The 21,600-nt window shown below is 53.7% G+C and overlaps 2 protein-coding genes across 2 annotated transcripts; both read left to right on the forward strand.

The window, feature by feature from the left end:
* The first annotated feature begins 12,537 nt into the window (after nt 1-12,537).
* LOC120110001 lies at nt 12,538-14,453 on the forward strand. Its single transcript, XM_039123959.1, has 2 exons — nt 12,538-12,644; nt 12,810-14,453. The coding sequence occupies exons 1-2, from the start codon at nt 12,538-12,540 to the stop codon at nt 13,645-13,647; spliced, it is 945 nt and encodes a 314-aa protein (XP_038979887.1). The 3' UTR covers nt 13,648-14,453.
* Nucleotides 14,454-14,912: 459 nt separating this feature from the next.
* Nucleotides 14,913-18,835, forward strand: LOC120110002. The gene is made up of 4 exons (XM_039123960.1): nt 14,913-15,067; nt 15,176-15,338; nt 15,882-16,115; nt 18,761-18,835. Exons 1-4 carry the CDS (start codon nt 14,913-14,915, stop codon nt 18,833-18,835), a joined length of 627 nt encoding a protein of 208 aa, XP_038979888.1.
* The last annotated feature ends 2,765 nt before the right edge of the window (nt 18,836-21,600 follow it).

A 21,600-nucleotide genomic window follows, 5' to 3' on the forward strand; every position in this document is an offset into this window, starting at 1 on the left:
TGCCTTCCCCCCTCTTGACCCCGTCCTGACCGTAGGTTCACTGGCCATTAGGGATGGACGAAGTAAGGGCGGACCGCATTCAGTCGGAGCTGGTCCCTGAAGACCTCGATAGGTTCGTGGCCCGGTACCACCCCGAAGCCTGCAACATTACGCTCCCGGGGCCTGAGGAGAAGATGTCCCATCCTCCTCCAAGGAAGGTCGCCATCAATGAGGACATCCTTCGGGCTGGGTTCCGCTTTTCCCCCTCGGACTTAGTCGTGCAGGTGCTTCGGGGTTTAAGAGTGGCGCCGACGCAACTGGTGCCGAACTCATGGCGCATCCTGACGGCCTTCCAGGTTCTCTGCCGCATGCATGAGATTCCCGCCATCCTGAATGTCTTTTGGGAATGCTACGGCCTGAACGGCCACCCCCGGGACAGAGGGTGGTGGTGCTTCGCGGCGCGGCGAGGGTGCGGCCTCGTCAAGGATGCTCCTTCCTCCATTCACGGCTGGAAGGAGCGTTTCTTTTTCATTGACGTAGATCCCTCTTGGGGAATCGGGACAACCTGGGAGACGCCGATGAAGTCCCCGATCGGCTTATCGAGTTTGTCGAGGGAGGAGTCCGATGGCGTTGCCGTCTTGAGGGGGCTGGTTGCCGAGGGCCGGCTTCCCCCGGTGGCCCGCCTTATTTCCGAGGATGCCTTGGTGAACGTCGGTCTGAGCTCGGTCCCCGCCGACCGTGAGCCCGCCACCACTTCTTTTTTAGCTCTTTTCTCCTCTTTCGTTTCTTCTTTCCATCAGTTTCTCAGTCTCCGACCATCTCGTCCTTTTTGCAGAAATCGACGACGTCATGCGGTCGGACAAGGCGATGGCTGTCAGTAGGGCGTCCCTACTGGAAGCGGTCCGGAGGAAGAAACGGACTCCTCCGAGCGGGGTCCCACCGGCGAAGAAGTCCCGCCAGCAGGCGACTCCGACGCTGACAGACGGGTCCGGACCCACCGATCAGGGGGGCGCCGCGGGCTCGGACCGACAGTTGACGCCGTATCAGCCCTCCGGTGATGAGACTACCGCTTTTCCGGAGGCGTCACCCGGGCGCGCCCGAGACGGCCGGGTCGGACGCGATCGGTCCCCAGCCCGGCCTTCGACTCGGTCGGCTTCGGATGATACGAGAAGGAGCGCGCCGAGGCCCCGGCCGAGCGGGACCCTGTCGATTTCTGGAGCGGCCCCCGCCCCGAGCACGGTCAGCATGACTCTCCCCCAAGCAATGGGTAAGGGTAAGGCCGCAGAACCACCGTCCGGCTCCGGGGCGAAGTCGGGGTCAGCCTTCACCTTCGCCGGCGCCCGAAACCTCATCGAGACGGTGCTGCTGGAGAGTGACCGTAGGCGGGTCCGGCAGATGGGGATCCCTGACGTCGGAGCTGCCAGCTGCGTCTGTTTCATGTCGGTGAGTGTTCTTCTGGCCGCTTTCGTCATTTATAGGCTCTATTGATCCCCGCCTGACGCCCTCATTTTTTCTATCTCTTAGCTCGCCCAGTACATGATCCGTCTGGAGGAAAGCCACGAGGAACAGGCGAGGCTTCTGGCGAGGGCCGAGAGCCGACTGAAAGCTGTAGAGGAGGGAGGCCAGGCTGCGGCAGGGAGGACGACCAGGGACCTCGAGACGAGGCTCCAGGTGGCCGAAGAGCGGGTACTCGGCTTCGCCGCCCTCGAGAGGCAACTGTTGGAGACTCAGGAGCAACTCAAGGTTGCCTCGGGTCTCGAAGGCGAGATCAGGAAGGCGGAGGAGCGGGCCGAAGAGCAGTCCCGGAAGGCTGCCGACTTCCGGGAGAGGTGGGAGAAGGCCCAGCAGTCAGCCGACAACGCCCGCAACCGAGCCCGATCTCTTGAAGCCAAGCTGGCCGAATTGGAATCGGCCTTGGAGGAGTCCCGCGCGAGCAACCAGGAGCTTCATTCGCGCCTGGAGGAGGCTGAGGCTGCTCGCGTTGCTGCCGAGGCGAAGCACATGGAGGCTCGGGCCGATCTACTGAGGGTCTCCTCCGAGGCGGATGACCGGATTGTGGCGAAGGTCATGGAGGCGAAAGCTCAGATTACGGAGCGAGCGGAGGCGGCGCTGGCCGAGAAGAGCGCGGAAATCGGGCGTCAGGCGGTACAGGCCTATCGTCAGTCCGCCGAGTTCATCCGTGACATGTCGGACGCGGGGTCCGACTCCTTTGTCTTAGGCTTCGATGAAGGCCTGGCGAGGGTGTCCGCTAGATACCCCGAAATTGACCTGAGTGGGGTCTCCCTCCAAGACTCCCCTTCGATGCCATTGCCTGCTGATTCTTCAACTGTCTCCCTACCCCTTGCGGGTGTGCTCGCCGTTCCCGACCCAGGGGTTCCTCCAAGCTGACCCTCTGTATTTTTCTTTGTTCTTTTCTTTGTATGTTGGCGTTTTGCCATGTTGTATGGGTCTCGGCCCTGGTGCAACGAAAGTTAATGCAAACAGAGTGTTTCCTCATTTCACTTTCATCCCTCCTCTTTTTAACTCTCGGTAGCGCCTCGCCGACTCCTGACTCTTGAAGTTCCTCCGGCGCTAGGCCAGGCATCCGAGGGTTAGGCCTCAGGAAATTCATCCGGCGCTAGGCCAGGCATCCGAGGGTTAGGCCTCAGGAAATTCTTCCGGCGCTAGGCCAGGCATCCGAGGGTTAGGCCTCAGGAAATTCATCCGGCGCTAGGCCAGGCATCCGAGGGTTAGGCCTCAGGAAATTCTTCCGGCGCTAGGCCAGGCATCCGAGGGTTAGGCCTCAGGAAATTCTTCCGGCGCTAGGCCAGGCATCCGAGGGTTAGGCCTCAGGAAATCCTTCCGGCGCTAGGCCAGGCATCCGAGGGTTAGGCCTCAGAAAATTCTTCCGGCGCTAGGCCAGGCATCCGAGGGTTAGGCCTCAGGAAATTCTTCCGGTGCTAGGCCAGGCATCCGAGGGTTAGGCCTCAGGAAATTCTTCCGGCGCTAGGCCAAGCATCCGAGGACTGAGCCTTGGGGAATTCCGCTCGTTGGTCGGCCAAGGCTGGCGCAAGCCGAGGCGACCGGTCGGGGCTTCAGGCTAGTCTGCTCCCGGGATGATCATCGGGTTAGCCTAGCATCCGAGGGCCGAGCCTCGGGGAATTCCGCTCGTTGGTCGGCCAAGGCTGGCGCAAGCCGAGGCGACCGGTCGGGGCTTCAGGCTAGTCTGCTCCCGGGATGATCATCGGGTTAGCCTGGCATCCGAGGGCCGAGCCTCGGGAAATTCCGCTCGTTGGTCGGCCAAGGCTGGCGCAAGCCGAGGCGACCGGTCGGGGCTTCAGGCTAGTCTGCTCCCGGGATGATCATCGGGTTAGCCTGGCATCCGAGGGCCGAGCCTCGGGGAATTCCGCTCGTTGGTCGGCCAAGGCTGGCGCAAGCCGAGACGACCGGTCGGGGCTTCAGGCTAGTCTGGTCCCGGGATGGTCATCGGGTTAGCCTGGCATCCGAGGGCCGAGCCTCGGAGAATTCCGCTCGTTGGTCGGCCAAGGCTGGCGCAAGCCGAGGCGACCGGTCGGGGCTTCAGGCTAGTCTGCTCCCGGGATGATCATCGGGTTAGCCTGGCATCCGAGGGTCGAGCCTCGGAGAATTCCGCTCGTTGGTCGGCCAAGGCTGGCGCAAGCCGAGGCGACCGGTCGGGGCTTCAGGCTAGTCTGCTCCCGGGATGATCATCGGGTTAGCCTGGCATCCGAGGGTCGAGCCTCGGAGAATTCCGCTCGTTGGTCGGCCAAGGCTGGCGCAAGCCGAGGCGACCGGTCGGGGCTTCAGGCTAGTCTGCTCCCGGGATGATCATCGGGTTAGCCTGGCATCCGAGGGCCGAGCCTCGGGGAATTCCGCTCGTTGGTCGGCCAAGGCTGGCGCAAGCCGAGGCGACCGGTCGGGGCTTCAGGCTAGTCTGCTCCCGGGATGATCATCGGGTTAGCCTGGCATCCGAGGGCCGAGCCTCGGGGAATTCCGCTCGTTGGTCGGCCAAGGCTGGCGCAAGCCGAGGCGACCGGTCGGGGCTTCAGGCTAGTCTGCTCCCGGGATGATCATCGGGTTAGCCTGGCATCCGAGGGCCGAGCCTCGGAGAATTCCGCTCGTTGGTCGGCCAAGGCTGGCGCAAGCCGAGGCGACCGGTCGGGGCTTCAGGCTAGTCTGCTCCCGGGATGATCATCGGGTTAGCCTGGCATCCGAGGGCCGAGCCTCGGGAAATTCCGCTCGTTGGTCGGCCAAGGCTGGCGCAAGCCGAGGCGACCGGTCGGGGCTTCAGGCTAGTCTGCTCCCGGGATGATCATCGGGTTAGCCTGGCATCCGAGGGCCGAGCCTCGGGGAATTCCGCTCGTTGGTCGCGCGCCTATCACTTGCCGCTCGACGGGGTTTCTCCGTGGCCAGCTGCGATCGTATTTCTCCTCCTCTCGACGCGTCGCCTGGGGAACACCAGAAGGCTATTAAATGCTAATTGAGGCGTTACCTGAGAAATCGGATCGGCCAGTTGCTGCTTGCGAGGAGTGCCAGTTAAGCGGCCGCGATACGCGCGTTCTTCGAGGCGGATGCGGCCTGGGCGCGTGCGGAGATACGTGTGCCGTGGGATACACGCCGCCCGGAGTGTCCTGCATAAAGAATGCAATTAAGGAGAACGACGCTTGGGAGATCGTGGGAGGATACGCCTCGAGAGCTGGAACGGCTCCGGATTCGGTGCGCCCGCCTTTATTGGAGCCACCCGCATCGGAACGACCGGGGGGCCACAGTTTGGCTATAAATATAAGTGCAGGCGCAGTGGAGCCTGCCAAGCCGGAGCTATTCAGGTTGCCATGGATCGTGGACCTCCTCTCCGGCGTGTGGCTGGGAAACCCCCGCCGGAGGAACGGGAGGCGCGCCCCTCGCGACTTCCGCCAACTAGCCGTTTCATCTGGGATCAACAAGGAGGTTCTCCCCGGCGGAACTCCGCTCTAGGCGTTTCATCCGGGATCACATCCCCCCTCCTTTCAGCCCCGCCTCCCGATTGAGCTCTGCGCCAGACGCTTCATCTAGGATCGCGCCTCCTCGCGCTCTTCTCCTTTGTATTCCTTCCCTCCCCTTCTCCTGGGGAGGACCGGAATATCCCTTGGAGGTGGCGTTCCTCTGGAGGCAGCGGAAACTCCTCCTTCGTCCACTTCTTCTTCGTCCGCGCCGGCTCTTCGTCTATTGCGTGAGGCGTCGATGGCGCCTCCGGGGAGAAGCACCCACGCCCAGTGGGATTGCAGCTGCTTCGGATGGAGGGTTCGGGATCCCAGATCTTCAGCTCCACGGAGTCTCCACCTCTTCCTTGTTTTCTTTACTCCCCAATTCTCCTCTGGGAATTCTTTGTAATCACACGAACACACCGTTATAACCAGGAATTATTGAAATGAAAAGAATTGTACATTTTTCGAACTGTCTTCCTGGCTTTGTCGTTCTACTGGTGATACACCCACAGGTTAGCGGAATTCCAGCTCCTCGGAATTTCTCGACCATCTAGGGCCTCCAACTGGTAGGAGCCAGGTCGGTTTACCCAGCGAACCCTATACGGGCCTTTCCAATTTGGCGCCAGCTTCCCACCTTCCGCGGGTTGAGATGCTTTGGCTCGCCTTAGCACCAGATCTCCGATTCTAAAAAGTTTCGGTCGGACCTTGGAGTTATAATATCGGGCCATCCTCCGCTGATACATCGCCATCCGAACCTGTGCCATTCCTCTTGCTTCTTCCAAGAGGTCCAGGTTCCCTCGGAGTTGCTCCGAATTGGCCTCGGGTCGGTGCGCGGCCACCCGGGGCGAGGGGAGTCCGAGCTCCACGGGAACAACCGCTTCCGTGCCATAGGTTAGGCTGAAAGGCGTCTCCCCGGTAGGGGTCCGATGCGTGGTCCGATATGCCCAAAGGACATTCTCGAGTTCTTCGACCCAAGCTTGCCCCGTCCGACCGATTCGCGCCTTAATTCCTTGGAGGATTGTCCAATTTGTGACCTCGGCCTCACCGTTGGTTTGGGGATGCGACACAGATGTGAACCGATGCTCGATCCCGAACTCCTCGCAGAAGTCACGGAAATGCTTGTTGTCGAACTGTCGACCATTATCCGAGATGAGGACCCGAGGTACCCCAAATCGGACAATGATGTTTTTCTTCACGAACTTCCGGACTTGCGCCTCCGTGATAGTGGCCAGCGGCTCTGCCTCCACCCACTTGGTGAAGTAGTCGATTGCAACAATCAAAAATTTCCGCTGGGCTGAAGCGACGGGGAATGGTCCGAGGATATCCATTCCCCACTGTGCGAAGGGCCAGGGCGCGGTGATTGGTGCCAAGGGGACAGAAGGGACTCTCTGGACGTTGGCGTGGCGCTGGCAGGCGTCGCATTTCCGTACGTGATCCTTCGAGTCCTCCAACAAGGTAGGCCAATAATAACCTTGCCTCATGATCTTGTGCGCTAAGGACCTAGCCCCCAAGTGCGATCCGCAGACGCCCTCATGGACTTCGCCGAGGACGTAGGCCGCCTCCGAGGGGCGGAGGCACCTTAAGAGGGGGGCGGTGAACGAGGTCCGATACAGCCTCCCTTCATAGAGTACGTAGTGGGCGGACTTCTTGACGCGTCGCCGAGCTTGATCTTCGTCTTCAGGGAGGATCCCTTCGGCGAGGTAGGCGACGAGCGGGTCCATCCAAGACGGCTCCGGATCAATCGCCATCACCGCTCCAGCCTCGCCGATGCTCGGGGCATCCAGGGTCTCCAGGTAGATTGCCCTCGACAAGTTGTGCGCCTCTGTGCCCACCAAGCGGGACAACCTGTCGGCCCTGGCATTTTCGCTTCTGGGGACCTGCTGGATGTCGACACTACCGAGATCGGGAATGAGTGCTTGCACCTTCCGAACGTAGTTCTGCATGGTCGGGCTCCGGGCCTCGAACTCCCCACGGACCTGCCCGACCACCAGCTGGGAGTCGGTGAAGACCTTCAAACGCCGGATGCCGAGCTCCCTGGTGAGTTTGAGTCCCGTGACTAGGGCCTCGTACTCCGCCTCGTTGTTGGTCACTGGAAATCCAAATCTCAAGGCATACTCGGCTATCACTCCATCAGGACTGGTAAGGACCAGCCCGGCCCCTCCACCCTCGGGGTTCGACGACCCATCGATGTGAAGCGTCCAGGTCGGGAGGTCGAGGCTGGGCGTTTCCGGCGGTCTAGGTTCCGCCTCCTGCACCGTGCACTCAGCGAGGAAATCCGCGAGCACCTGGGCCTTGATGGCGGGTCGAGGCTGGTAGCGGATGTCGAACTCACCGAGTTCTATTGCCCACTTCACCAGCCGTCCCGCATTTCCGGGGTTGCTGAGGATCTGTCGTAGTGGTTGATCAGTTAAGAGGGTGACAGAATGGGCCTGGAAATAGGGGCGGAGTCTCCTGGTCGCGGTCAGCAGCGCGAAGGCGATCTTTTCGGCCTTCGTGTACCGCGTCTCGGCGTCCCGTAGGACCCGGCTGATGTAGTACACAGGCTTCTGGAGCTTTGCCTCTTTCCCGAACCAGCACCGCACTGACCGCGGTTGGGGAGACCGCCAGATAGAGGTAGAGCATCTCCCCTTCTTGCGGCTTGGACAGTAGGGGAGGAGACGCCAGGTATTCCTTGAGCTGGTCGAATGCTGCTTGACATTCGGCCGTCCAGAGGAAGTCTTTGGGCGTTTTAACACCTTGAAGAACGGTTGGCAGCGTTCGGCCGATTTTGCCATAAATCGTCCAAGCGCGGCGACCCTTCCAGCGAGCTCCTGAAACCTCCTTTACTTTGGTCGGAGGGGACATACCTTGGATGGCCTTGATTTTGTCCGGGTTGGCTTCGATACCCCGCTGGTTGACAATGAAACCGAGGAACCTCCCGGCCGAAGTGCCGAAGGCGCACTTCGCTGGGTTCAGCTTCATGCGAAACTTCCGCAAGGTGGTGAAAGTCTCCTCCAAATCCGCGATGTGCTGGTCTGCCTGGTGGCTCTTCACCAGCATATCGTCCACGTATACCTCCATGTTCCGGCCGATTTGCTCTTTGAAGATTTTGTTGACGAGGCGCTGGTAAGTGGCGCCAGCATTCTTCAGACCGAAGGGCATTACCTTGTAGCAGTACAGCCCCCGGTCCGTTATAAAGGCAGTTTTCTCCTCGTCCTGTGGGGCCATCATTATCTGATTGTAACCGGAGAAGGCGTCCATGAAAGACAGCAGCTGATATCCGGAAGTCGCGTCGACCAGTTGGTCTATTCGCGGAAGCGGGAAAGCTATCCTTAGGGCACGCCTTGTTCAGGTCGGTATAGTCGACGCACATCCTCCACTTCCCGCTCGCCTTCCGGACAAGTACAACATTTGCCAGCCACTCGGGGTAACTCACCTCCCTTATGAATCCTGCCTCTAAGAGCTTGTCTACCTCCTGGTCAACCACCCGGATCCGATCCGGGGCACAGTGTCTCTTCTTCTGCTTACTGGCCGGTGGGTCGGGTCGACGTTGAGGGCGTGAGAAATGACCTCCGGGTCGATCCCAGGTACATCGGCCGCCGATCAGGCAAATACATCGGCATTGGCTCGGAGGAATTCCACCAACCGGGCCCGAGCTCCCGGATCGAGATTGGCGCCGACCCGGACCACCCGGTCTCGGCGGCCTTCCTCGAGGGGAACTTCGACCACACCCTCGGCCGGCTCCCCTTGCCGCAAGGCCACCTCGTCTCTGGCATCAAGGGACTCGACGCTTAGGGCTTCTGCGGGCTTCTTTCCTTTGAGGGTCGCTAGGAAACATTGCCGTGCGGTCGGTTGGTCGCCTCGGACCTCCCCGATCTCGACCGCCGTGGGGAACCGCATGAGCAAGTGGTACGTGGAGACCACCGCGCGAAGGGCGTTCAGTCCGGGTCGTCCGAGGATAGCGTTGTAGGCCGAGGGAACACGGACGACCAAGAACCCGAGTCGCACCGTGGCTTCTGCGGGTGCGACGCCCGCAGTCACAGGCAGCTCAACGACACCTTCCGCCGGGACAGCGTCACCGGTGAATCCTATGAGGGGGGTGGATATTTTGTGCAACAATTGTCTGGACAAGCCCATCTTTTGGAAGGCCTCGTAAAACAAGATATCAGCTGAGCTTCCACTATCCACAAGAACACGCCTTACATCATAGTTTGCCATAGTGAGGGAGATCACCATGGCGTCATCGTGGGGGGTCTGAACCCCCTTTACATCCTCATCACAAAAGGTGATTACATTGCCGACCCTCTGCCTCTTCGCGACGGCCGCCCCTGACGCTTCCGTCGAGCCCCCTGAGTTCCTCACGGGCCGGGGGCAGCCCCCAGTGACAGTGTGGATCACGCCCGCAACGGGTCGATTCTGCTCCCGAGGCTCCGGAGGGGCCGGGTCGGCCGGACGCGGGTCTGCGGGGGGACGTCGGTCGCTCACATATCGACCGAGACGCCCCCGGCGGATGAGAGCCTCGATCTCGTTCCGAAGCTGGAAGCAGTCCTCCGTGTCGTGGCCGTGGTCTCGGTGGTACTCACAGTACGCCCGGGAGGGCCTCTTCCCAGGGATCCTCCGCATCTGTCTCGGGGCCGGGAGGTCCTCCCGCCCCTTGATCTCCATAAGGATCTGGGCCCGGGGGGTTAGGAGAGGGGTGTACCGGTGAAAACGTCGGGGCGGAGAACGAGGGCGTGGGGCGCCGTGGTTCTTCGCCGGCGACGGGCTTCTGCGCCGACGCTGAGGCGTCGGGCTCCTCCTCTGGCGTGCCTCTTTCCGCCTTTTCTTCCCAAGCTTTTGAGGGATCTCGGCGGCCTCCTTGCTCCGGTGGGCGGCCGCCTCCTCGGCGTCCGCATACTGGTTCGCCCGGGACAACAGCTCTGGGAAGCTCCGCGGCAGGCGTTTGTCCAGGGAGAAGGTGAGTCTGCCCTTCCGGAAGCCACGCTTCAGGGCTGAAAGAGCTACCTCCTTACTCAGGTTCCGGACCTCCAGCGTAGCCCTGTTGAAGCGGGTAAGATAATCCCGCAGGCTTTCTCCCTCGTTTTGCCGGACATCAAAGAGGGAGTCGGAGACCAGTCGCCGCTGGCTACTGACGGCGAAATGAGTGATGAAGAGGCGAGTGAACTGGTCGAAGGACCGGATTGAGTCAGCCTCCAGCCCGGCGAACCATGCCCTCGCCGGGCCACGGAGGGTTGCCGGGAAAGCCTTGCAGAGAAGGAGATCTGATGCTCCGTGGAGGAGCATGAGGGTCCTGAAACTCTCGACGTGATCCCGTGGATCCGCCGCCCCGTCATAGGGCTCGATCGCCGGCATTTTGAACCCCGGCGGATTCGGGGTCCGCAGGATCCTCGAGGCGAGCGCCGGCTGGGAGGAGATCTCTAAGTCGGCGAAGGGATCTTTGGAATGGCCCTTCAGGACCTGGAGTTGTCGGTGGAGATCGTCCACCCGCCGGTCCAGGGAGCGCGACCGGTGGGTGGGAGACAAGGAGCGGCGAGAGGGGGACCGACTGGAGCGCGGGTTCCTCGAGGAGTGGGAGGTCTGGGAACGCGCCCGGGCCCGCCTCTCGTACCCCGCGCAGCTCCGGTGGGAAGGTCCCGGCAGAATGGAGCGTGCTCGAGAATCCTCCTCGCGCCGGCGCTCCTCCCCATGGGAGAGGAAGGAGCGCGGGTTGAGGAGGACAGGCGAACGCTCAGGCAGCAGCGGCTCCTGAGCCCGCTGCGGCGCCCGGGACATCGCACCCTGCAGATTCTGCACCGCCTCCGCGAGGGTGCGAACCTGCTGGGTTAGCTGGTCGAACTGGGCGGCTTCGACCATCTGAATGGGCGGTGGGGCGGTGGAGTGTTGCTGAGAGCGTGTTGGAGATGCAGCGGCCTCCCGGCCAGTGGCGCGAGAGGCCCCGCGACCGGAAGCATTGGAAGCTCCACGACCACCTCGCCGTGCCATTACGATCGCTCTGAGATCCGGCCCTTCCTCTAGCGCCAACTGTTGCTGGGGGTCCAAACCGAGAACGATTGGCACAGCGGTGTGAACGGGGTTCCCTTTGAATTGCTTTGGTTGCGCTCCACCTTCCGCCGGAAAACCTGCAAGCAAGCCTCGCACCACCACTGGGGTAGTGGGGGCCCTCCGACGATCAAGTTAGAGGGAATCGAAGGAGAAGGAGAGGTAGCAGGTAAGATGATGCTATGGAGAATCTTGCTCACCCTCCCCCTTCCCCCCCAGCCCCATATATATCAGGCTGGGGGGTTTTTCTGGGGATTGGTCATCGTGTGGCACGATGGGGTTGCCACTGACATGGCCGTTACAGGGCGTCGTGGGGCAGCGCCGGGTACGGCCATGGCAGGGCGTAGTGGAGCTCCGCTTCGTACGGTTGTTACAGGGGATCGTGGGGCAGCGCCGGATTCGGCCGTTGCAGGGAGTAGTGGAGCAGGGGGCCACGGCGTGCCTCAGGAGAACAGTCTGTTGTTGTCAAGAGATTGCCGACCCGAGGTCGGATTGCTGGATCAAGGGGCAACCGACTCGGGGTCGGATTGCTGGATCAAGGGGCAGCCGACTCGGGGTCGGACTGCGGAGCCGAAGATATCCGACCCGAGGTCGAATTGCTGGATCAAGGGGCAGCCGTAGTCTTCCTGGGCGCGCGTGCCGGTCACGTGGGGGCATGGTGGCTAAGTTCCCCCGTAACAGGATGTACTTCAAATTATTCATATTTTTCACACCATTAGCACTGACACAAGTACGCAATTCATTACATTCAATAGGAATTTTTCCATGGTACATGCAACCAACATAGGGACGGAATTAAAGGAACTAACAATTGCTCTTTAATTCATTGATAGGGTTTTTTAAGGAAAATATTCTTGACAAGGTTAATGACACTGACTAGAGATGGCAATGCTTAGCCCGTTTAATTTGTTTAAGTTGATTCAACACATTGTAGGTCAGGCTAGATTATCTGTTTAATAAAATGGTCAGAGCAGATTCTGGTTGGTAGATTTTCAATCTAATTTGTATCCCACCCATCTCGTGTCTGATCCGATCCCCCCTACCTCTAACATTGGAATCCCTCTTAATATGTTAAAAGGTGGCAGGCTAGTGCACATCGACGAGCCTACCATTCCCATCCTTAAAATTGAAACCAAGGTCCCAAAAGGTCGCTGACCGCGATCAGGCAAAGCCTTTCTTTGCTATTGGGTTTCTGCCAAAGATCCAAAGTAAACAAGCGATTGAATACTGAGAGGATCGAAGTACAACTCTCAGAAGAAATTCCACTACAAGGAACATTGAGTCTGCACTTATGGGGATGGAGAAATAACCAAGCTCAACATCCAAGTCCTCTTCTTTCAGGGGCCAAGTTCCACATTCTACTGATAACAGAGAAAAGGCCATCTGCCTTCCACCAGTTGAATCCATGGCCTTCTTGTTAAACTGGAATTCTGCCTAATATAAGTCTAACAAGGAAGAGCCGAACTCTTGAAAACCCACACTACTTGAACCTTATAAATATATCAAGGATAGCAAGCCTTTTAACCAGCAGCTGAGTTAATCTCTAAAGTTTGTTAAAGATGCAGTCCATCGAGAGCAAATGGATGGCGATGTTTCTGCTGCTGTTTGTGGCAGCCACAATGGAAATGGGAGGAGCCTGGCCCCAAGACAAGGTTACTTGTCGCATGAAAGGAAGCCCATGCTTTGGTAAATTTGTCAGATGCCCAAAGGAGTGCCCACACATCAAACCGAGACACCCGAGGGCCAAAGCTTGTTTCATGGACTGCCGCTCCCCCAAATGTGAGGCTGTGTGCCGAGGTAAGCATGGCTTCTTTAACGAGCTCTCTCAACTATCCATTGTTCCTCTTGAATCCAGCTAACGAATAGAGGAACTAACTTCACTAAAAAAAAAAGAAGAGTCAATGTTCTGCATGGTGTGAAAACTCCATTTAATTGCAAGATCACTATCAAATTGCAGTTTTGCCACAAACCCAACTGCGAAGGCCCAGGGTCTGGTTGTCATGACCCTCGCTTCATTGGTGCTGACGGTGCTGTGTTCTATTTTCATGGGAGAAAGGATGAGCACTTCAGCCTGGTCTCCGACCCTCACCTCCAGATCAATGCCCGTTTCATTGGCCTCCGGCCTGCCGGCAGGACCCGCGACTTCACTTGGATTCAAGCTCTTGGGTTCATGTATGGTTCTCACAACTTCACTGTCGAGGCAGCTCATGTAAAGCAATGGAGCAACGACGTTGATCACCTGAAGTTCTCTTACGATGGAAAGCCTTTGCTGGTCCCAGAAGGACACCTCTCCCATTGGAAGTCACCAGATACAGAGCTGACTCTGGAGAGGACTGGAACCAGAAACAGCATCATGGTCGTGCTTGAGGGGATTGCAGAGGCCATGCTCAAGGTGGTTCCAATCACCAAGGAAGATGATGAGTTACACAACTATCAGATACCATCAGATGATTCCTACGCACATTTGGAGGTGCAGTTCAGATTCTTTGGGCTCTCACCTCAAGTGGAAGGAGTTCTGGGAAGAACATACCGTCCTGACTACGAGAATACGGTAAAGCGAGGCGTGCTGATGCCTGTAGTTGGTGGAGAAGACAAATATAAGACTTCATCACTCCTCTCTGCAGACTGCAAGCTGTGTTCGTTTTCTCTCAAGGAAGACAACGAGATAGAGTTGCGCATCCTGCGCTGAAGATAGAACATCCCCAAAAAAGTGAAGTAAATTTGCAATAAGAGAGATTATTTATATATATTGTCTTGAGAATAAAAGATGTGTGAATCACGTCGATAAACATAAGTGCCTGTGTCTTTACAAAATGGGTGTTTGCCATGTAATCTATAAGAGCATCACTTGGAAGCACAAAATATGAGATTGATGCATATGATTTTATGTTTGTTAAAATTTGCATTGAGAATTGACATTTCTACGAAACCAAGGACTCCAAGTACCGGCCTGGGAGTGGTCTGGACCGGCCGCTTGGCACGTGAGTCGGGAGAGAGACTCGGGAGTCTTCTTCCTCTCCGAGTCCGACTAGGAGAGGGGGGTTTTGACCAGGAACTCCAGCTGGTGAAAACCCAAGCACGTAGAACTCCAGCTGGCCCAGGAAGTTCACCTATATAAAGCCTACCCCTCTTCTCTCCGTTTGTCGCTCTTAATCATCGATCAATCGCCGGCAAGATCCGTCCAAGCCCCCGGTTCCCCGTTGAGTGTTTCCGACGAGCCACCGCCGATTCGTCGTTGGAACGATGTGAGCCACCTCACCTTCCCTTATCCATGGGTTGCCGACCACCGCCGGCCGCTGCTCATGTTCGAGACTGCCGCCCTAGCTGCCGGGTGGAGGAACTGCTGTGGGCCGTCGTCCCTCGGCACTTTCATGGCGGGTTGAGAAGGAGAGGGAAAGAGACATCTCCCCTGTTTTGAGCAGAGGAGAGGGCTCTCTCTCCCTTCTTTCCTCTCTCTCTCTCTCTCATGTTTCTCTTTCTTTATCACTCTTTCTCTCTCTTTATCATTCTTTTTCTCTTCGGATACTTTAGGGCTAGGAGAGGTCCAGATATTTTGGTAAACCCAAGTTGACCAAAAGACCTAGAAGGTGTCTCGGGCTAGTGTGACCATGAAGGGCCTAAATCAGTAAAATAATGATTGATCGAAAATTTGGATAAAAATGAAAGATAAAAAAAATATAAAACAACTGCAGGTTAATATCTTGCATATTTTTTGGAATGGGTTATATGTTTGATGATATACATTTATATAAGCATATTTTATTGAACTATGTTGAATAATTAATATAAAGCTTTATAATTTTTGTCTGAATTTTGATGAGGACTGTAGTTAATTCCTTATTCGTTCATCTTAGGCCTTGCATGATCTCTGGAAGTACTTTCTGAAAAATACGTATCCTCTTTCTCCAAGTTAAGGTTGCCCCTCAACTTACAACTCAGCCTATCTCACTAACAATGAAAGCCACAAAAAGAATACAGAAGAAGCAATGGAGAGCTAAAACTACTACAAGCATCAAGTCTCTTCCACATGATCTCATCGTAGAGATCGTTGCTCAGCTAGTTTCATTGTCTTCAACACCAGTATCCGATCTCGAAAACCTACAGATGACGTGAGTTTTATAGCAATATCCATGCTTTATCTATTTCTTTGTTTCATGATGAACATTAATTAAATACTAAGTTCTTGAGATGTGCTGCATCGCTTAACGTTATTGTAGGTGCAAGATGTTTAGAACGGCATCAAAAGCAAAGTTGGTTGGACAACATATTTCTTTGGAGAAAGAATGGAGCATGCATTGGTGGAACAAGGAGCGTTACTTCGCTATTCTCAATAATTGCGCCGCAGCCGGAAATCTTAAAGCTTGTTTTATACTTGGACTGGTACGTAGACTATCAACTCCATCTACCCATGCTTTACATAGCTATATTTCTTCTTGCAAGTTAAGACTTCTGGATAACGTTTCACACGGAAAATATAAAAGATCACAACAATAACAGGCCTTTGACAAAGTTCAACTTGGGATTTGTTCCAGCCAATTGCATCAGTGGAGAACACAATGTAGAAGTCGCACTCACCTTTTTTTTCCTTCTTTTGAGTGAATAGACAATATAGAAGTTGCCAGTGTAGAAAGGGCCAAAGATCATGGCCATATATATATATATATATATATATATATATATATATATATTCTGATATGATGATCAATAATAACAACCCTTTTATGAGAGTGTATATCTAATAATACCCACTCCTGAGCCTATAGACGTGCAAGAATTTTTGAGAATAGAGATCCAAATAAGACCAAACACGGTGCATGGATTTACGAACATAGGAGGAGCACCTTTGAGAGCTGCATGGTAAATTGATAGTTATTTTTTCTTAGTAGTCTAACTCTTAAATTTCTTCTAATCAATGTTTTTCAGGAGAATGTCTTCAATCTGGAAAGCCTGAACTTAGGGTTACGCTATCTCGAGAAGGCGATGGTCGGTGGCCACGATGCCGCAACGTACACAATGGGCATCCTACTCTTTGGCGATCACCGGACTCGGCAGATTGGCATGGAATACCTGAACAAAATTGGAGTTGTTTCTGGTGGAACTGAGGATTCTGAGAGGATGAAGTTTCAGAACCCCTACTTCGAGCAGTGCCGGAGGCAGGTCATAGAATCTGTACGGAGGATTACCATGAAGAGATGGTCACCACGGCAGATTGAACGGTGCACAAGTCCAACGTGTGGTCGGGTGGAGGGATGGGAAGAACGTCAAAGCTTTTGCAGTGAGCTTTGCAAATGGACTTCCGAGTATTTTCAATTCTATACACAAGTCTGATGTCAAACTTCCGCATGTCCTTTGCTTTTAGTGTCTTTCATTCTTTCAATCTACGTACGTTGTGTTTTAAATTTATTAAATCCCAGCTGGTGTTCGGTCTTCCCCTAATAGATTCTTTTGTATTCAATTGCTGTTATTATTTTGTCATAATTTCAATAATATTATCTTTTTATTCTTGTTAATTTTTAGTATATCTTAAAATCCAATGATCAAAGGATTGAAGGAGTAGATTTAGTTATAGTGAATCCCTTCGGGCCTCAATTTGGATGCTGGGGATCTTGCACGCTTCTTACAAAAAGATTTAGTTATCTACCACAAAAAAAAAGAAAAAAGAGAGAAAAAATTGGCAACTATAAAAATTGATATTAACTTGAAGGCAGGAAATGATGTCTTGCTAATTTAACACGCACAAGCAACAATCATTAAGGGTTTACCCTCTGATGTCTTGCTGGATTAAGGGTTTACTCCATACAGGGACTATGGAGTAAGCCTTCCTTCTTTACCCTCCAGAAATTTATGGTGAATGACGCATAACTCTGTGAGATACGCGCCGACTTCAGCCCCGATTCGATTCGGGAGGAACCGGAACAGAGGATCGCGATTGCGATCCTCTCCGGCTCCTCCGGAGAACAAACGGGGCAAGGGCGCCGCGGGTATCCTGCGGCACCCCTCCCAGTCCATCCGCGGCCAATTCACGGCCGCGGATCTCGCTTGACCGCCGCGAAAATCGCGGCGGAGGGCCGTTACAATGGGGCGTTAAAACCCCATCTTCCTTCCCTTAGGGCCACCGCCGAGCTCCCTCTTCTTCCTCTCCTCCCTCCTCCCTCTCCTTCCTCTGCCTTTGCCTCCCAAGTGGCTGGCGTGCCGCCGGATCCACCACCATCACCACCCGCGCCTTTCCCTATTTTGGAGATTCGCATCCCTCGGTTCCGAGCGCCGCCGCCACCGCTTGACCGCCGGATCGAGCCTCCCCCGGCCGAGATCCGCCACTTCCGTCGACTGCCGGTAAGCCCTCTTCCCTTTGTGCTCTCCGATCTTAGCCGACGCATGCTTTCCTCCCTTGGTTTTGGCCCCATGAACCGAGACCATTCTCGGTTGCTTCTTCACGCCGGGAGCCGCAGCGGCCGCCGGCCGCCACCATGATCGGCTGGCCGTCGATCGGGCGACGGCCCCCAGCCGCCTAGGCCGGCCACCCAGGCCGACCACCCCGCTGTTTCCCCCTTCCTCTCTCAGTTTCCATCTCCCCTGTCCATGGGGAGTTTGGGGGAAGAAGGAGGCCCATCACGAGCCAAACTGGGCCTGTTGGGCCCTGTCCATTTCAGGCCCAACTTGGGCCCAGTCCAGCTCGGTTAGGCCCAGTTGGGCCATACCCTATATGGGCCCAATTTGGGTCTATTTGAAATCCGAACCCGAAATCCAGTTCAACTCCGAACCCGAACCCGAACCCGAGCCCATTGGGCCAGTAAAGAAAAATTTTGCAGAAAAGCCCTTGGCAGTATGTTATCTCACAAAAAGACCTCCTGTAATTTGTATTTGATCCCTATAGGAAAGATTTATTACATAAAGGTCCCCAACTATATTTATTTAGTCCCTTCACTAAAGTTTTATTATAGAACAGTACCCTGTAATTAATTATTAGTCTCTGCGATAAATTTTATTGCATAGATGAACCAATTAGAAGCCAACCTTGGGGGCCCTATTGGGCCGGGTCTATGCGGGCCCATTGGGCCGTGTTCGATGTGGGCCCTATCGGGCCATGCCCATTATGGGCCAACTCTGGGCCCTGTTGGGCTGTGTCCAGTAGTATTATTTTTGAATTTTGCTTAGCTCTGAAATTTACAAAGAAATTAATTAAATGTTAACAGGTAAACCTGATCCGTCTACCTGAAGTAGGAATTAAGCGAGAAGAGGTAAGTAACTTAATACTTCAAGTGTGATTTTCAAATAAATAGATTAAATTCTGAAATATGTTTTGTATTTAGTAAAATGGGTCTGGCATGTTAAATTTCATTTGAAAATTATGCTCTGAAATCCGTAAACTATGACTGAAAAATTTATGAAATCTGTTTATATATATATATATATATTCTCAGCATGGCTATGATCTGTTCTGTTCTGTTCTGGCCCCGCCAATGGGGATTATACGTTGGACCTGTCGACTTGTAATCTGCGAGGAACCGGTTTCGACACCGCGCCACCGGTGATTAGAATAGTGGTTTCTGGACACCATTTCCACCGGTGACTAACAATAGTGGTTTCTGGCACTCTGTGCGACCCATGCCACTGGGTTACGTGGCCGTAGCCTATCATGTTGAGATTATGATATCAGAGTTTTATAAAAAAAATGATATTATTTGTGATTGGTTTCAAACATTGTCCTGTATTTTGATCTGATATGCTCTGACTCCACTCTGGGGTATTTTGTTGCTTACTGGGCTAGTGTAGCTCATTATTCTGTTTTCTCCATTTTTCAGATCCAGAGGCTTAATTGCACGGGATTGGGAAGTGTGTTAGAGTTTCCGATGATTCTTCAGTTATTGGCATTTTAGTTAGTTTAGTTTGGATATTTGAATTATCTTGGCATATGTTACTTTGGAATTTTGTAAGACCGCTTTTGAACAATTTAAATAATTATGTTATCTTTGAAAAGCTGTATCTGCTTTGGTATGATCTGCTGCCTTGCGCGCCCGTGCGGCCCGCCGTGCGGGCGTGCGGCGTCTGCCGCGCCTCGGGCTCGGGGCGTGACAGATTTGGTGGTATCAGAGCTCAGGTTTCAGATTCATAGGGATTATGTCTGAAACAGTCATATTTGAGCCTAAGTTTTAAGATCCTTAGGATTCGTTGGAAAGTTGAGAGATGGGGTAGTAACTAGACAAAGGGATAATGTTCATTTGCTTTGATTATTTTTGTATTATTCTGTTTGGATAAATATTTTTAAAATTTAAATATTTTTATTGAATCAGAATGCCGCCTCGCCGTGTCCGTAGCTTGAATCGGATGGTTGGGCGCTCTCGGGAAAGAGCCCCCACTAACCAAATGGGCGAGGCATCGCATAACTCAGGGCCCCAGGGTCAATCAACTCCAGAAGCTGCTGCCGGAAATCAAACTCGGGTGCTCGAACTGATCGAGGAGGTCGTCAGGTTAGTACGCCAACAGAGGCAACAACCTCAGCAACCAGTCCAGCAGGATGTTGCTCCTCCTGAGCAAAGAAGGAGTATTGCAGAATTCAAGAGAATGGCACCTTCGGCTTTTAAAGGCACTACTAGTCCTCAAGAGGCTGAAACCTGGATAGATGAAATGGAGAAAGCCTTCAGGGCAATGGAGTGCACCGATGAAGAAAAGGTCAGATTTGCCACCTATATGCTTCAGGACCGAGCTCATCATTGGTGGATGTCTGTGGAGCGCACATTGGCACCCGAGCAGGAGGCACTTACCTGGCAAAGATTCCGCACCGCATTCTACTCCAAGTATTTTCCCTCCAGTCGCCTGAGGGAGCTAGAGAGGAAATTTCTCAATCTGAATCAAGGAACTATGACTGTGGATGAGTATGAGGCAGAGTTTGACAGGCTATCTCGGTTTGCTCCCACCCTCGTCATGGATGCAGAGTCCCGGATGAGAAGATTTGAAGAAGGATTGAAGCCTCACTTACGTCGGAGTTTGGCCGCAATACACTCGATGAACTATGATGATCTGGTAGACAGGGCTAAGAATCTGGAAATTGTCTGGAAAGAAACATATGATGCCAAAGATAGGAAACAAAAGAAGAGAAGCAGAGATTATGATGCTCGCAGTGGACAGAATTCTAGCAAGACTGCAAAATCTCATAATCAATCTTGGCAATCAGGGAAGCAAGGATCTTATGGAAAAACTATTCAGCAAGAGAAGCATAAGTGTGATGCATGTGGTGGTATGCATAAGACTGAACACTGTAGACGATTATCCGGTGCTTGTTTTAGATGCGGCCAGCAGGGTCATAAGGTAGCTGAGTGTCCTCAACAGGACCTTCGATCAGTTCAGAGGCCTCAAACTACAAGAACCCAGCATGTGCAAACTTATCATGCTCCGGCTCAGTCAGCTCAGCCTTCTTCTCCTAAGCAGCAGAAAGGGGGGAGACCACACACACAGGGTCGTATTTATACACTGACTCAGCAGGATGCTCAGGCATCCAACACTGTGGTGTCAGGTACATTGCCAGTTGCTTCTGTTTATGCTCATACACTATTTGATTCTGGTGCTACGCATTCTTTTATGTCATCTACATTTGTGCAAAAACATGACCTGCCTTATGTGCAATTAGAGTATGATCTGCATGTTAGCACTCTTGCCGGGAGCGAGATGATTGGTAACCAGGTCTGCAAGACTTGTCCGATTCAAATAGTAGGTAGAGACTTGCCTGCTGATTTGATAGTTATAGATATGCATGACTTTGACATAATCCTCGGTATGGACTGGTTAGCATCACAATTTGCCACCATTAATTGCAATGAGAAACGGGTAAACTTTCAGATCCCCGGAGATACCGAATTCAGCTTCGTAGGGAGTGGTGCTTATACCTCCCCTCGAGTTGTCTCCGCTATGCAAATTAAGCGGCTGCTTAGAAAGGGGAGTATGGCGTATATTGCCACAGTGGTTGATACCAGACAATCAGATCAAAGATTGGAAGATATTCGAGTAGTGAATGAATACCCTGATGTCTTTCCGGAAGACCTTCCTGGCTTGCCACCAGATAGAGAAATTGAATTTGCAATTGATTTAATTCCTGGTACCACACCAATCTCTAAGACCCCCTATAGAATGGCTCCAACTGAAATGAAGGAATTAAAGGAGCAGTTGCAGGATCTTCTTGATAAGGGTTTCATCAGACCTAGTGTTTCACCTTGGGGAGCTCCAGTCTTATTTGTAAAGAAGAAGGATGGTAGTATGAGATTATGTATTGATTATCGAGAGATAAATAAAGCAACAATAAAGAACAAGTATCCTCTACCAAGAATTGATGACTTATTTGATCAGTTAAAGGGTGCTCAGATATTCTCTAAAATTGATCTTCGTTCTGGGTACCATCAATTAAAGATAAGGGTTGAAGATGTGCCTAAAACTGCTTTTCGTACTCGTTATGGGCACTATGAATTTTTGGTCATGCCTTTTGGACTGACAAATGCCCCTGCAGCTTTTATGGATCTGATGAACAGGGTGTTCAGACCCTTTCTGGACAAATTTGTAGTAGTCTTTATTGATGATATCTTGATCTATTCTGGGAGCCAGGCCGAGCACGAGCAACATTTGAGGTTAGTACTGGAAACCCTAAGACAAGAGC

This window comes from Phoenix dactylifera, chromosome 2 (genome assembly GCF_009389715.1).
Source record: "Phoenix dactylifera cultivar Barhee BC4 chromosome 2, palm_55x_up_171113_PBpolish2nd_filt_p, whole genome shotgun sequence".
NCBI classification, from domain to species: domain Eukaryota; kingdom Viridiplantae; phylum Streptophyta; class Magnoliopsida; order Arecales; family Arecaceae; genus Phoenix; species Phoenix dactylifera.

Bases quoted from the DNA above. Each gene is read 5' to 3' on its own strand.
- LOC120110001 (XM_039123959.1), top strand. From the start codon at position 12,538: ATGGATGGCGATGTTTCTGCTGCTGTTTGTGGCAGCCACAATGGAAAT. The intron at 12,645-12,809 runs GTAAATTTGTCA...TTCCTCTTGAAT, and splicing joins GAAAGGAAGCCCATGCTTTG to CCAGCTAACGAATAGAGGAA.
- LOC120110002 (XM_039123960.1), top strand. From the start codon at position 14,913: ATGAAAGCCACAAAAAGAATACAGAAGAAGCAATGGAGAGCTAAAACT. The intron at 15,068-15,175 runs GTGAGTTTTATA...ACGTTATTGTAG, and splicing joins CTCGAAAACCTACAGATGAC to GTGCAAGATGTTTAGAACGG. The intron at 15,339-15,881 runs GTACGTAGACTA...AATGTTTTTCAG, and splicing joins CTTGTTTTATACTTGGACTG to GAGAATGTCTTCAATCTGGA.